This window comes from Ylistrum balloti, unplaced genomic scaffold (assembly GCF_031769215.1).
Source record: "Ylistrum balloti isolate Yb309-2 unplaced genomic scaffold, AGI_CSIRO_Ybal_v1 Utg369980, whole genome shotgun sequence".
NCBI classification, from domain to species: domain Eukaryota; kingdom Metazoa; phylum Mollusca; class Bivalvia; order Pectinida; family Pectinidae; genus Ylistrum; species Ylistrum balloti.
Window position 1 is genome coordinate 276,496 of NW_026782068.1, and position 12,306 is coordinate 288,801.

The 12,306-nt window shown below is 35.6% G+C and overlaps 1 protein-coding gene across 1 annotated transcript; it reads right to left on the bottom strand.

The window, feature by feature from the left end:
* Positions 1-854: 854 nt before the first annotated feature.
* Positions 855-7,136, bottom strand: LOC132547808 (uncharacterized). The gene is made up of 4 exons (XM_060211610.1): positions 6,846-7,136; positions 4,869-4,947; positions 1,684-1,872; positions 855-1,063 (listed from the first exon to the last, which is right to left on the bottom strand). The coding sequence occupies exons 1-4, from the start codon at positions 7,134-7,136 to the stop codon at positions 855-857; spliced, it is 768 nt and encodes a 255-aa protein (XP_060067593.1).
* Positions 7,137-12,306: the final 5,170 nt, after the last annotated feature.

The following is a 12,306-nucleotide window of genomic DNA, read 5'->3' on the forward strand; positions in this document are numbered from 1 at the left end:
CTTTCCAGGTATCCTGTGAATTGCCGCTGTTTATCATATCAGAGAAGGCAAATCCCACTTGTTCTCGTCCTTTCGAGTACCAATCTCCTTCATGTCAATATATTTTTTAAAGTTGTTCCTAAGACTATATAGTTCATTGTGGTTTCCTTTCAAAGTCCTTATACATAAGTTTCTTTTGTTAGCTGTACGTAACTCTAGAATCGTATCAAAATCATTTTTGGATTCATTAATTGTCCTTCATTTGTCTTGCATTTTCCTGGAGTCCTTTTCTTTGTTTTTTGTTTTTGTTTATTATTCTACTTGTCCGTGTCCTGCCTCTCAGCTTTTCTGTTTTCAGCTGTTTTGAAAGTCCGTGGTCCTTTTTCATATTTTCCTCCATCTCAAACAATGACATTAACTAAGTCTTATTTAATGTTACTAGAAGAGGTTTTCAAATCTCCTTAACCACACATATTTCCCGAGTATTTATATTACGAATCTGATCGTCATTCTGTATTCAGTATTAAGGATATCCAGTTGTGAAGCGATATAACCACAAGATCCACATGTAAATCTGGTAAGCAGTAAATATTTTCAGATTCTGTGAAAAGACTCCTACAAAAGAGCGCAGATTTAAACTTCCCTATCACAAAATATTTTCTCACATCACCAGAAAATAATCTTGTCGTTGCTTGCCAATCATCCAAATTAACAATTCATGAAATAATTGCACTGTTAATGGAAGTACATCATGGTCATAACTCGACAGTCCAGTGGACTCTTTCGAAAATGAAATGGGAAGAGCGAGTGCAAGTCTTCGTCCTACCTTTAGGGGCAATAACTACTCATAACTACTTGTTCATCAATATTAATTTCTAATTTTCCTCGCATATGAAACGGTATGGTGTTGTGCAGCTTCCATCTGTTAGCACATAGTTTCCGGTAGCTCTCCACAATACCAGACATGGCCCATCATTATTCATATAGACCGTTGACCATCCGGTAGTGTGATCCAGGATGGTGTTATCAGGAAGTTTCCAAACACCGTCAAGTTTTCCCCCAGCTATGAAAAATCCTAATCGTGCTATAATAACAAATATAGATAAGTTAAATATTTACTTGTTAGTCAACATATTACGTATTGATTTGACAGCTGAATGTATAATACATTTCGTGTGAAGTGTTTCATTCTATAATTAAAACATAGACATTATTTCCGGGAGGAATTTGGGGATCAGTCAATCACTTTCTAACAAGTTATGATAAACTGTGGTGTCAAAAGATCGCCGCCAATCAGCCATGTTGGTTTTGCACAGTAAAAAGGAAAGCTAATAGAGTAAATTCTTATGGTAGCAGTACACAGTTTCTCGGTGTGGCTATGGGTGATTTTTTGTTCATTAGATTACCCCATTATAAAGGTTTTAATTAAAAATGAAAAAAAAACCTTGCTAAAATTGGTCCTGTCATGTTAAAGTGGACAATGTGGGGTTTCATTTTTTTCAGGATAATATTTTAGCTTTGTGTTGGAGATTACTATTTGGGCAGAAATGCAAATTAATTGTTTACTGCTACCTATAGTATCCTCACACTGTAATGTCAAAAACTGGACACAGACTTGATGCTCCGCCTGACTACATAAAACAGCTTTTGTAAACCCCATTAAATGCTAAGCGACAAACAGGTCCAACCACTTGCTTAACTTACTTGAATATTTGAATCGCAGATGCTGTTTGTCATAGTAGTCCAATTTCGCTGCAGAATCAATCACTGCCAGAGTCGCATTTTCGCTGTTGCATGTTTGAATAGCGACTGAAGAGGCGGCAAACTGATCGTGGATTTTGAAGCAAAACTTCAATTTTGAGGACAACAAGTAGTCGGCTCGCCGGCATGGTTCTGAAATGGTATACACATATGTATCAAAATAGAGAACCATCTTCTCATGTGCAGGATAGTAAAAAGTAAAGCAAGTAAAAGTTAAAAAAGAGAAATGTGGTAAAACTACCACTCTTTCCAGTTAAGTTCCAGACCTTCGTCTGCAGAATGACGAAGAGGATGTCCAAGACTATTTGGACTTAGTTGTACCGTGTTTTATTTATATTTGTTGAAAGTTTTTTTCCTCCGGAATGCACATTAGCATGGGCAGACCAACACCACAGTAATTCACAAATTTTGTGATTTTCATCCGTCCCCGTTTTTACTACTGATCATACATAGATATGTGCCGGAATACACATTAGTTTGGATGCATTTCTTACGAAAGTGTAATATATCACCAAATATACTTGAGTGAATAGCACGAATTTGAAAATAGGTACGGTACAGTCTAATAATGGATTAAACTAGATGATCTTTTGTTTCGTCCTGGTGAGACTCTTGAGTGATGTAAAAGTTTTGAATCCCAGGAGGCAACTGAGGAAAATCTTTTTTGAAACATAAGAAAAATCTGGAAGTGCACGAACAATAGATTTCATAATTTCCTACATTGCGTATTTTCAAACGAACGTCAAGTATATGATATTTCAAAAGTGAATTTTCATCTATATTATATCAACCCTTGCTTCTTCTGGCGTTTAAAAATCGACCATGGCTACTTAAGTGCTTTAATCACCTATCGAAATATATTCTAAACATCTGTTTTCTGATGGTTTGGTTTACATGAAAACAAACTGGATTCGTCAAGCACGCGTAATCTTCCAGAACACCTAGCCTTAATATCATTGTAATTTTTAAGGAGTCTACGCGTAAAGATATTATAATTCTTGGTCTTAGTTTTATTGAATTTGAGTTTGAATGGAGATTTCGATGATATGTCGGTATTTTATTTGCTTGTTTTTAAACTGTGAACTTTGGGTGATTTGCGAAGATTAACTAATTGAAATGCATTTCTAGATAATGAAGATCTACGTTATGGAGAATGAATAGTAACTCCGGAAAGCCTCCGGAGAATCCATTCGTTATTCTTGCTATAACCCTTACATGGGATGAACCGTGGATAGAACTTTCAACTACATCACACTAAAAGTAACCATATCAGTAAAAGCTGTTAAAGGAACTTTCAGTAAAATGAAAATGTAGCACATGCCGGATTCGTTTTTTCGGGCATGTAAATGGTTCCGAAGGGATGTTTTTATAAAAAGATGAATACCAAAGAATTCACTCGTACGACCACTAGCTTCAAGTAAATGTTGATCGCTTGATTTGTGTATATTTCTAAAGTAATCTGTGTTATGAAAATTTATTGAATTATGATGTCAATGCTACCCCCCAATATAGATTTTAACATTTCTGTCCATCAATTGTGATTTTCCTCAGTAGCCTCTTTGGAATCAAAATTTAGACCCTTAACATCACTGACGAGTCCTAGAAGGACGAAAAAGCGGTATGATGCAGTTCAATACATTCTTTGGCGCTACTTATCTAATTCTAAAATTTGTTTTAAAGGGTGCTATTCACTTGTGTGTATCTTGTACAACCTTTATAAAAACCGAGACATAAGATAAGTCGTAAAAAAATTATTTATATCATTTTAATCATGAGTAAATTATACAGATTGTTGTAAAAGAATCTGACCATATGTTCTAGTTTAAGAAGTTTGATTTTTGTATATGGTACAAGGCTGCATTATTTATCGTGTCTATGCATGCCATTGAAATTGTCATCCTTTACTATTTTTCTAACAGCATTTGGTTCTACTACATCTGGGTGTTGAGAAGATTTTCGGAATATAAGTCAATTTGACCCATTTGGCTCCACCCATTTTCCCCTTGGGGTCAGCCAGGATCAATATGTGCATTCATCAAGCCGTCCTCCTACACTAATCATTCTAATCATGTTTGAGATATTTCCGAAGGAAACAAATTATACTAAAAATGTGTTTTCCCTATGTACACTAGTAAACTTTATCCCTCTCCAATGGATGATATGAGATCATGTGGATATGAAGTTCACAAAATATCTTTTTCCTATGTACACAAGTAAAATTTATCCCCAACCAGTGGATAATATGAGATCATGTGGTCATGAAGTTCACAAAATGTGTTTCCCCAAGTACACTAGTAAAATTTATCCCTTCTACAGGGGATAATATGAGATCATGTGGTCATGAAATTTACAATTTTGGTATGGCACTTTAAGACCTATCAATCCATGAAGACCATTTGATTCCAACATATGAAGGTGTTAAGAAGATGTTTGTTTGTATAAATTTGAGTCACTTTGGTATTTTCTTCGTTTTTTCAGTTCAAGACATTATGTTCCTAGAGACAGATTTAATCTTGTTCTCGACGGCATTTTCAGAACTTGTAACAAATAATTTGTTACTGAAGATTTTTTCACGCTCTTGAAGGTAGACATGATAGTATGACACGTAGATATCAAAACCAATGGACCATGGACTTGTCAATATTTGTATATGTCGTATATTGTATTATGATGGAGATTCAGATAGATTTATCATGGCCTGCGGGTTTCCAAAGGTATACAACCACAGCACTGTATCTTAATGTGTTATATATATGTATAAGTCCCCCGTGTACGAGATCAATAACAACTGTGGAACTGTCTAATTAGGTGCTTTATGACTCCCGAATATCTCGTGGCATGTGTTCCCTTGGGTGGCGGTAGGAGAGATTGAATGATAATTCAATAATTGACACTAGTACAGTATCCAGTAATCGGTGCTGTGAAATTAAATCGAGCGTTTTTCGATCGGTGGTCGTACCGAAAATGAATTAATAACTTAAATGCCATTACAGACTTAATAGTGATACCAAATTATCGCACGGTAAGTTTTCCTGCTTCAGTGAACTGGTTGTTCTATATGTAAAAAAAAGACGGGGTTGAAATTAGAAAATTATGGTGTACTATGTTTATATAGTAAAACCAATTACCTGGATGGCATATAGTGGTATTGTCATGTAGTTTGATGCATTTCGTATTCGGAGGGCAGTTCAATGACTCGCAGGCTATCTGTAAAAGAACATTAAATGTATAGATAGAATCTAGTAAGTAATATCGACAGTATGGTCAAACATTGGTACCGGATCCTAACAAACAAGTGTTTGTTGGATGTGTATTACTGGAATAGATAAATGATTAACGATAGTATGGACAAGTTAATTGTCAAATCTTCGAGGCAGCCTGTCCCTTTATCAAGACTCAAATATAACATAAATCACATCACAGTCAGAGAACATAAAAAAATGCAAAGTTATAAAGTTGAATCTAGAGCGGTGGTGTATGTTGAAAATTAACAGCAAAAAGTTTTAATATTAGACCTTGTTTTAAGGTTAAATAAAAACGGTGAAGCCGGGTGAGGAAATTGCACAAAAACCACTACTAACCGTGACAATATTATATTTTCGTCGACACTAAAGCATGGTAGTACAACTATTCATGTTATGCAAGAACAAACTAGCTGTAATGTGCTTCTTAAACCACCCTAACCCTCCGCGTTTGGGATTTGCTGAGAAGTAAAGGAAAAGTATTCCAAATATTACAAAACTGGGTAACCTTTCCCTCAAGATGCTTCAGACTAAATTTAGTGAAGATACCTTCATCTAATCAGCAGGATTCTAACGTTGTGTTTCTATTCCCTCTATTGGACCCAAATCTGGCCTTGTTTTTCAAAAATATCTACTTTTGTTCTTATCACTTGTAGCACACCGCGCCATGGCATATAAACAGCACCAAACAGATGTTAGCTCTTGAGAGCCTTTCTCCTCATGTGATATGTATTTCAGTACCATCATATTGATTTTTCCAAATACATATTTCGATTTTCAGTCATCATGAATATTTCATCTTTTTTACTAGAGTAACGATATTGGAAATGACTCGAATGAATGCCCCTGATATTTATTTTGATAATTTATCATTTCATATCACTTACCTTCATCAACCATTTTTGTATATGAATATAGTGCACATAATGATATAGCTTTACAGATGTGGTTGCAATAGTCCTAGATACACTGCATCATACATTTACCTTTCCACTGCTCCACTTTTGACCTTTGAAATAGTACTCACTACTCCATGCTAAACATGAAAGCTTATTTTTTAGTTTGGTAGCGCTATAAAATCGGTAGCAGGCTCACACCAGCACAAGGAGACTTGATAGACATTTTCCTCTTTTCACAACCGCCTCCATTGCCTCCTGAACCCAAGATTCGTCATTTACTCTAAATTTATTTCCCTTCTCGAAATTACATCAAACATCTTCCACCTGAGGACAGATTTTAAACTTTGTCCTCAATTTCCCGGTGGAGAGTGGTATTGTAGACATCGCTTTTGCATTATAGGCCTGAGGTACAGGCCCAACAAGGGAAATTTACCTGAATATTTAAAATTCTCTTCCTGCAGAATGATGAATGCTAATTTGTATCGCTTCTGTGACATCGTTAAGCGATGGGGATGGGGACTTGTATAAATACGGATCCCGGCATCAATGTTATTAAGCTAAATGAAGTATCCTGTCCAGTGGAATCTTTTATACTTCAGTGTGGTAGCTAGTTTCAGGGCTTTTTGAGGTTATTATGGGTCCAATGGACGTAAATATAAAGCTTATATTTTTTTGTTGTGACGAAAGAATTTTGATGGAGTGTTAAGCTTGATATTAATTAATGAACTATAAAACAACAGTTCTATATCAATCAAGAAAACAGAATACCACCCAAAGTAATCATAATGACTACCAAAAAAATCCAATTGAATTCATCAATCTATATATCTTGAAACCACGCGACTTCATCCCTACGCAAAATGTGGTGAGAATCTATTGTCTGTTCATCACATTGTTTAAAAACAGAAGAAAAAAATACCATTGACAACAGTAACATGCAATGCGCTAAATCTGTTTAATTTACCTGATCTGCATTCAGTCCGGTTTTGTTGACAACCATATGAACCGATCCCGGTCTGTTTTCAAGGAAATCTTCCGTTGTTTGACCTGGTGTGACCAATGTGTTCATTTCACACACAAGACGAACGTTATCATAGTTAATAGAATCACAGTTAACCTTTTGATAACACAACTTGATACACTGTTGAAAACCGATGTTCTCTACAGTACTCTGTACAAAACCAGGCAGATAACGACCTTTCCCTTCTCCATAGTGTTTCAAGTTACAATTCTTACTTGAGATATCGACTGTCATTAGAAAGATGTAATATAAGGTAAGAAAGCGTCCTCGTCTCATCATCTACTTAAGTTATCGTGACTTTTTCAAGGTACACTGGTCATTAATTAGCTGTATCATTAGGACAAACTAATGTTAAATTCCCATCGATGTAAATGCTTATCTCTCCTGGCTTAAACAACTGATGCCGTCGACTTATGAAAATAATTCCTACCTACACATGAAAATCCGATACATATTTAATATCAATAGGGACTCAGGCGATGTTATGTTCTGATATGTCAACTGTTTACTTTCTAATTAAAACCATACACCGCATGAATTCAGTCTCCAAGCAATACATGTATGTTAATTGATTCAATTCCCCTTGTTATAAATGATTAATTTGCAATAGAAGGTTGCATCCCTCTGTGGTTCACTGCTCGTTGCATGAGTAGAAAACATCTCATTTATCTCTGCTCCACCTTCAACCAGAGTTATTACATTATCAGTTGATTAAACAATGTAAAAGACATCCACCATTTGATAGAAATTTTGAAAAGTTTAGCCGAATATTGATATTAATAATTAACAGTGTCTGCTTTCCACTAAGCTCTATGAAAAACGTCATATCAATTTTCCACCAGTGAAGTATCTATTTCTGAATAGCAACATCCCCGCATGCTCGTATGTAATCTGTTATTCTTTGGAGAGTCACTTAACCTGCACTGTTTATCTTTTATAATCGTGTTACATTATTTCGCTATTGAGGCAGCATACGGCATTCCTATATATAGAGAAAAAGAAGAGTTTTAAAGAATTCGCTCTTTTTCCCCTGTGGGGCCAAGTTCTGTGCAGTACAGGAAAACATTCAAAAACAAAGCTTCTCAAACTTCTATATTTTTCAGACTTCTTTATGACCAAAAAATACATGATATAAGAAACCAAATATCCGGAAAAAGTAAATTACAATTAATTGAAGAAATGAAATATCCGGAATTAACATGGTAAGGGAAATAACTCTTAAGGTACAATTAAACAATTAAAGTATTTAAATATATATTTAGCAAATTAACCATCTCATATAGTTGCTATATAACAGTTCCTCCCACCCGAGAACCATCGTCGATACATAACTGAGTTCCTTTCATCCAAAATTGAGTTGAACAGTGAGATCCTACAGCCGTGTAGGGCACCATTTCTTTCGTATTCGGGACATTAGATCAAGTGTAGGATGTCCTGCACGAGGTCTTTGTAAGTATGTTTATCTGGAACTCCTATGAAGCCGGTATCAGATCCACAATATCACAAAGAGTATGGCTTATCATAGTCTTCTAAAAGTGTACATACTGAAATAAATCGCCCCCCTCGCATACACTATAAGGTCGTCTGTAAATGGCCTTAGTTGTTGATAGGACGTTGATATAAATCAAACCACAGAACACAAAGGATGTGCTTGTACAATATTCCTGAATTTGGGATACTCCGCACAAGTTAGGATTTCATGGACTGCTTTTGAAGAAAACTACAAAACCATATACGTTTTTCCTTATGGAAATCGTACACTTCACTTTACCATTTAAACAAACATGATATTTCATTCTTGGAAAGTCTTTATAGATTTGACAAACGGCTCTGATTGCGTCATTACAGACTTGCGTTATCAGTCGAACAGAATATCAAAACGGTTTGGCGAGGAATATTTCCAGTAATTTAGCCTGTCCAAACTGACCACAGGAGAGATGTTTTCATGGTAACAATAGTTTTAAAAGTCATCAGAATAGGTTCTTGAAAGGTACAGCACAACCAGACATTTTGCAACTTCGGTGGAATACAACTTTAAAAACAGAAAACTTAGACGGTGATGATGAACATATCGCTGGAAAAGGACACATCATACACAGACAGCAAAGTTCCAGCGAAAAGTAAAAATACAACAGCAATGGTGAAACTGACATCCCAGAACAGACATACACTTTCACCGATATCGATTGTCAGGTCGTTCATAAATGTATTGCTTTCCAGATGATTTTCATATTCATGCTTTTTAAGAAAGTTGTTACAGAGCAGCCGAAAGCAGAACAACAGGGATATTCTGTCAACGTTACTCACGAGAAGGTGTTTCGCCGACTAAGATCTACCGTAAGTATTTATATAAAAATTACAAAATATTCAAAGATACTTCTATGACTCAAAATATTCAGATTCTGAAATGAGTTTTTACAACTTTTTCTATATACATGATTTGAAAAATATGAAACGTCCGAAATTTACGTACACGTACGTGTAGGCCTACAGCGTTCAGATAAATTGATTATCCTTCAGCGCAATAATAGATTGCATGTTCATTATACAGTATATGTCATTATTGAGGTTTTAATCAATAAACTGTATAAAAATCTAGGAAGATCAAATGATTGCATTCCTTTTCATTAGGGTTGATTATCTACAAATGTTAGGTAAAGCTTTCACTGGTGTACAAATGCGTCCCTTGGAATAAAGGGCTTCAAAGACTTGGTGCCAATTAAGCTGTTTCAAAAGCTGACATAGTATTGTTACTGCAAAAACCATGAAAAAGACACTGATGATGTCAAACTACATTAAGTTCGTAGGATCTTTGACTGTGTTTAGGAAACCATTTGGAGACATTACAAATACACAAGCCAAATGAATTGCATAGCAATAATTGCAATTGATATAGACATACGTGCAACAGAAGTCATTATTTATTCCAATGTCTTTACTAGGATTCAAACCCCTGGCTTACTATTCTGACGCTCAACCAATCAAGATAAAGAGACGTTCCCTCTAGCCTAGCGGTATATTTCGGCTAATATTTACCAGGGTTACATACTTCCCCCCCCCCCTAGAAAAACAGTCGTCCTCGAGTGCCAAGAGGTTACGGTTCCGGTGCGCCATTTTGGGGGGTTGATAATGGTGTTAACAACGCTCTAACCACTATCTACCTCCTAAAATGAGGTCGTCGGGGCGTTAAACTTTCGTTGGTTTTCTGGAACATAACCACCGGGTGTGGGCGGGGACTCGCTTGTCGGGGGAGGCTTTTTGTAACGCAGGGAAGTCGCTTTAGAAGTGAAAAAATCTATACCGGATTCTTGAGGTTCTGATTCCCTACCTGTAGGACTCATTACATCCTGTCGATGAGAGCAGATTCTTACGACTCGTTCAGTGAGGGAACCATTTTCAAACATCCCTCATCGTCTCGGTGAACATTTGTTTACACATGGCTATAAAACTACAATTTTGTCAAAAGCAAGATACAATAACTGGATTTGACGGCTGACTGAAGAAAACTGAAAACCAAAATGACGTCGAAAAAATGCTTCATTTTCTCCTTCCTAATTTGAAGATATCCTAGCCGTGATGTTGTTCTAGAAGCGTAAAAACTTTTTTTTAAGTTTCAGTCTTGTCCTTACAAGAAATGATTGGTTATGATTCAAACAAATTTGTCTATCGTTTATCATACATTTTCCCATCTTTTACTTGTATATTTTGTTCTTAAAACATATTTCATTGTAAAAATTTCAATGGGATTGGGCACAAGTTTTCCCTGTTATGTTAAGCTCTTTCCTCAAGGTGTGGAACTCCACATAGATTTTAAGAATGTTGCAAACACAAGTATCCGATACCACTGCTGGGTTAAGGCCTAAGTGTTTTCACCAAAACCAGAAGACGAGAAAAAAGGCACAATTTTCATTAAACGATTATCAAGACACTTTCCTCCCAAATCTTTCTTGGCAGTTTGCACCTGCATTTCATGTAGTTCGTGTGGTAATAAAGAAAATGATGGAGAAAAACAATTTGTGAGCAGTATCACGACCTAAATGAATCGTGAGTTGAAAAAAAAACAACAATAACAACAACAACAAAAAACACCAACATGTCAACAGAATCTTAAATCAATAAGAATTGAGTATAAGTAGTTATTAAAAAGTTGTGTACGATGATCCTTCTATAAACGTATGTATATACAAACAAATTTATTTGTGTGCTTTAAAGGTACGTCTTCTGTATTTTGCAGGTATTTTACACAAGTTTTCAACATTTCAGATGCACAAACTATGTGTATATTCCCGCGCTAGCATTGTTATGTTACTGATATTCACCTACTTGGATTGACTAATGTTAAAATGGCGGACGTCGACGATGAAGCAGAAGGCGCTTACTGATCCGTAACGCCTGGTATTGTTATCCTTTCACTTTTGCAAGAAACTCTGTGTAAAACTTTCTTTTGTTCATATTTTGCCCGAGTTTTAATGGATCAGAATTTGGATTGTGATTATGTTGACAGGTTGGTGTTTTCACTTGTTAATATTTTCTTCTATATCACTTCGAGTACTAAGTATTTCAGAAACATATTTTCTTGTACAAGTTATAAAAGTGTATGAGCAAATATTGTTGATATGTTGGTATTTTCTATATAAGGCAATATTTCGTAGACATTGCTATTTGTTGTCGTGTACGAAATCCAGCCAAGAATTTCGGAATTCAGTGGTGCCCTCGGTGACACAAACATAATACATAAATTAGCAAGAGCGCTAGCTGTTGTAAAAAATATTGTGCAGACACTAAATTTGGGTTATTCAAAATATATATTTTTCCGTGTCTGTAAAATAAATGAAAGGCTGGCTTTTGTTGAAGTACACAAGATCTCTCAAGGCAAAATTGTACATCCAAAAGTCTGAACATTTTCATCTTTCTACAGCTACTTTTTGACATTACAACCACATTAAACACTTACATCATCTAAGAGAGAAGTGTTTTTCTTTTCTTTTATTTTTAAGCAGGGAGTTTTTCGCTGCCTTTGCCCCTACATAGTGGGGAACAATTCGATTGCAACTTCAAGTATTAATGCTAGAGACCGCGTTTGGTTCGAATCGGCTCAGTGGTTCTTGAGAAGGAGATATAATTATGAAAAATTAACAGACTAAAGACTCAGTTGACCTTAAAGTTTGTTCGTTCGATAAGTGTCTTAGTATTGTAATCAAACTATGATCAAGTGAAATGACTTAGAACGATTACCCTATCTCGATGTGATAGGAAAACTTGATACAGGAACATAATTTTAACATAGTCATTTATGTAAAGATTGCATATAACACATTTTATAAAAGTTACCGGTAACCAAAACATTCTATTACTTGTGGAGTGTGACTCAGTTTATTGGGATCAAAATAGTTTGCTCTATTTT

What these genes read in the sequence shown, in the direction of transcription:
- LOC132547808 (XM_060211610.1), bottom strand. Translation starts at nt 7,136, where the DNA reads ATGACAGTCGATATCTCAAGTAAGAATTGTAACTTGAAACACTATGGA. An exon ending in CCGGACTGAATGCAGATCAG is followed by an intron (nt 4,948 to 6,845) that starts GTAAATTAAACA and finishes GTTCTTTTACAG; the next exon opens with ATAGCCTGCGAGTCATTGAA. An exon ending in TCTGCGATTCAAATATTCAA is followed by an intron (nt 1,064 to 1,683) that starts GTAAGTTAAGCA and finishes TTGTTATTATAG; the next exon opens with CACGATTAGGATTTTTCATA.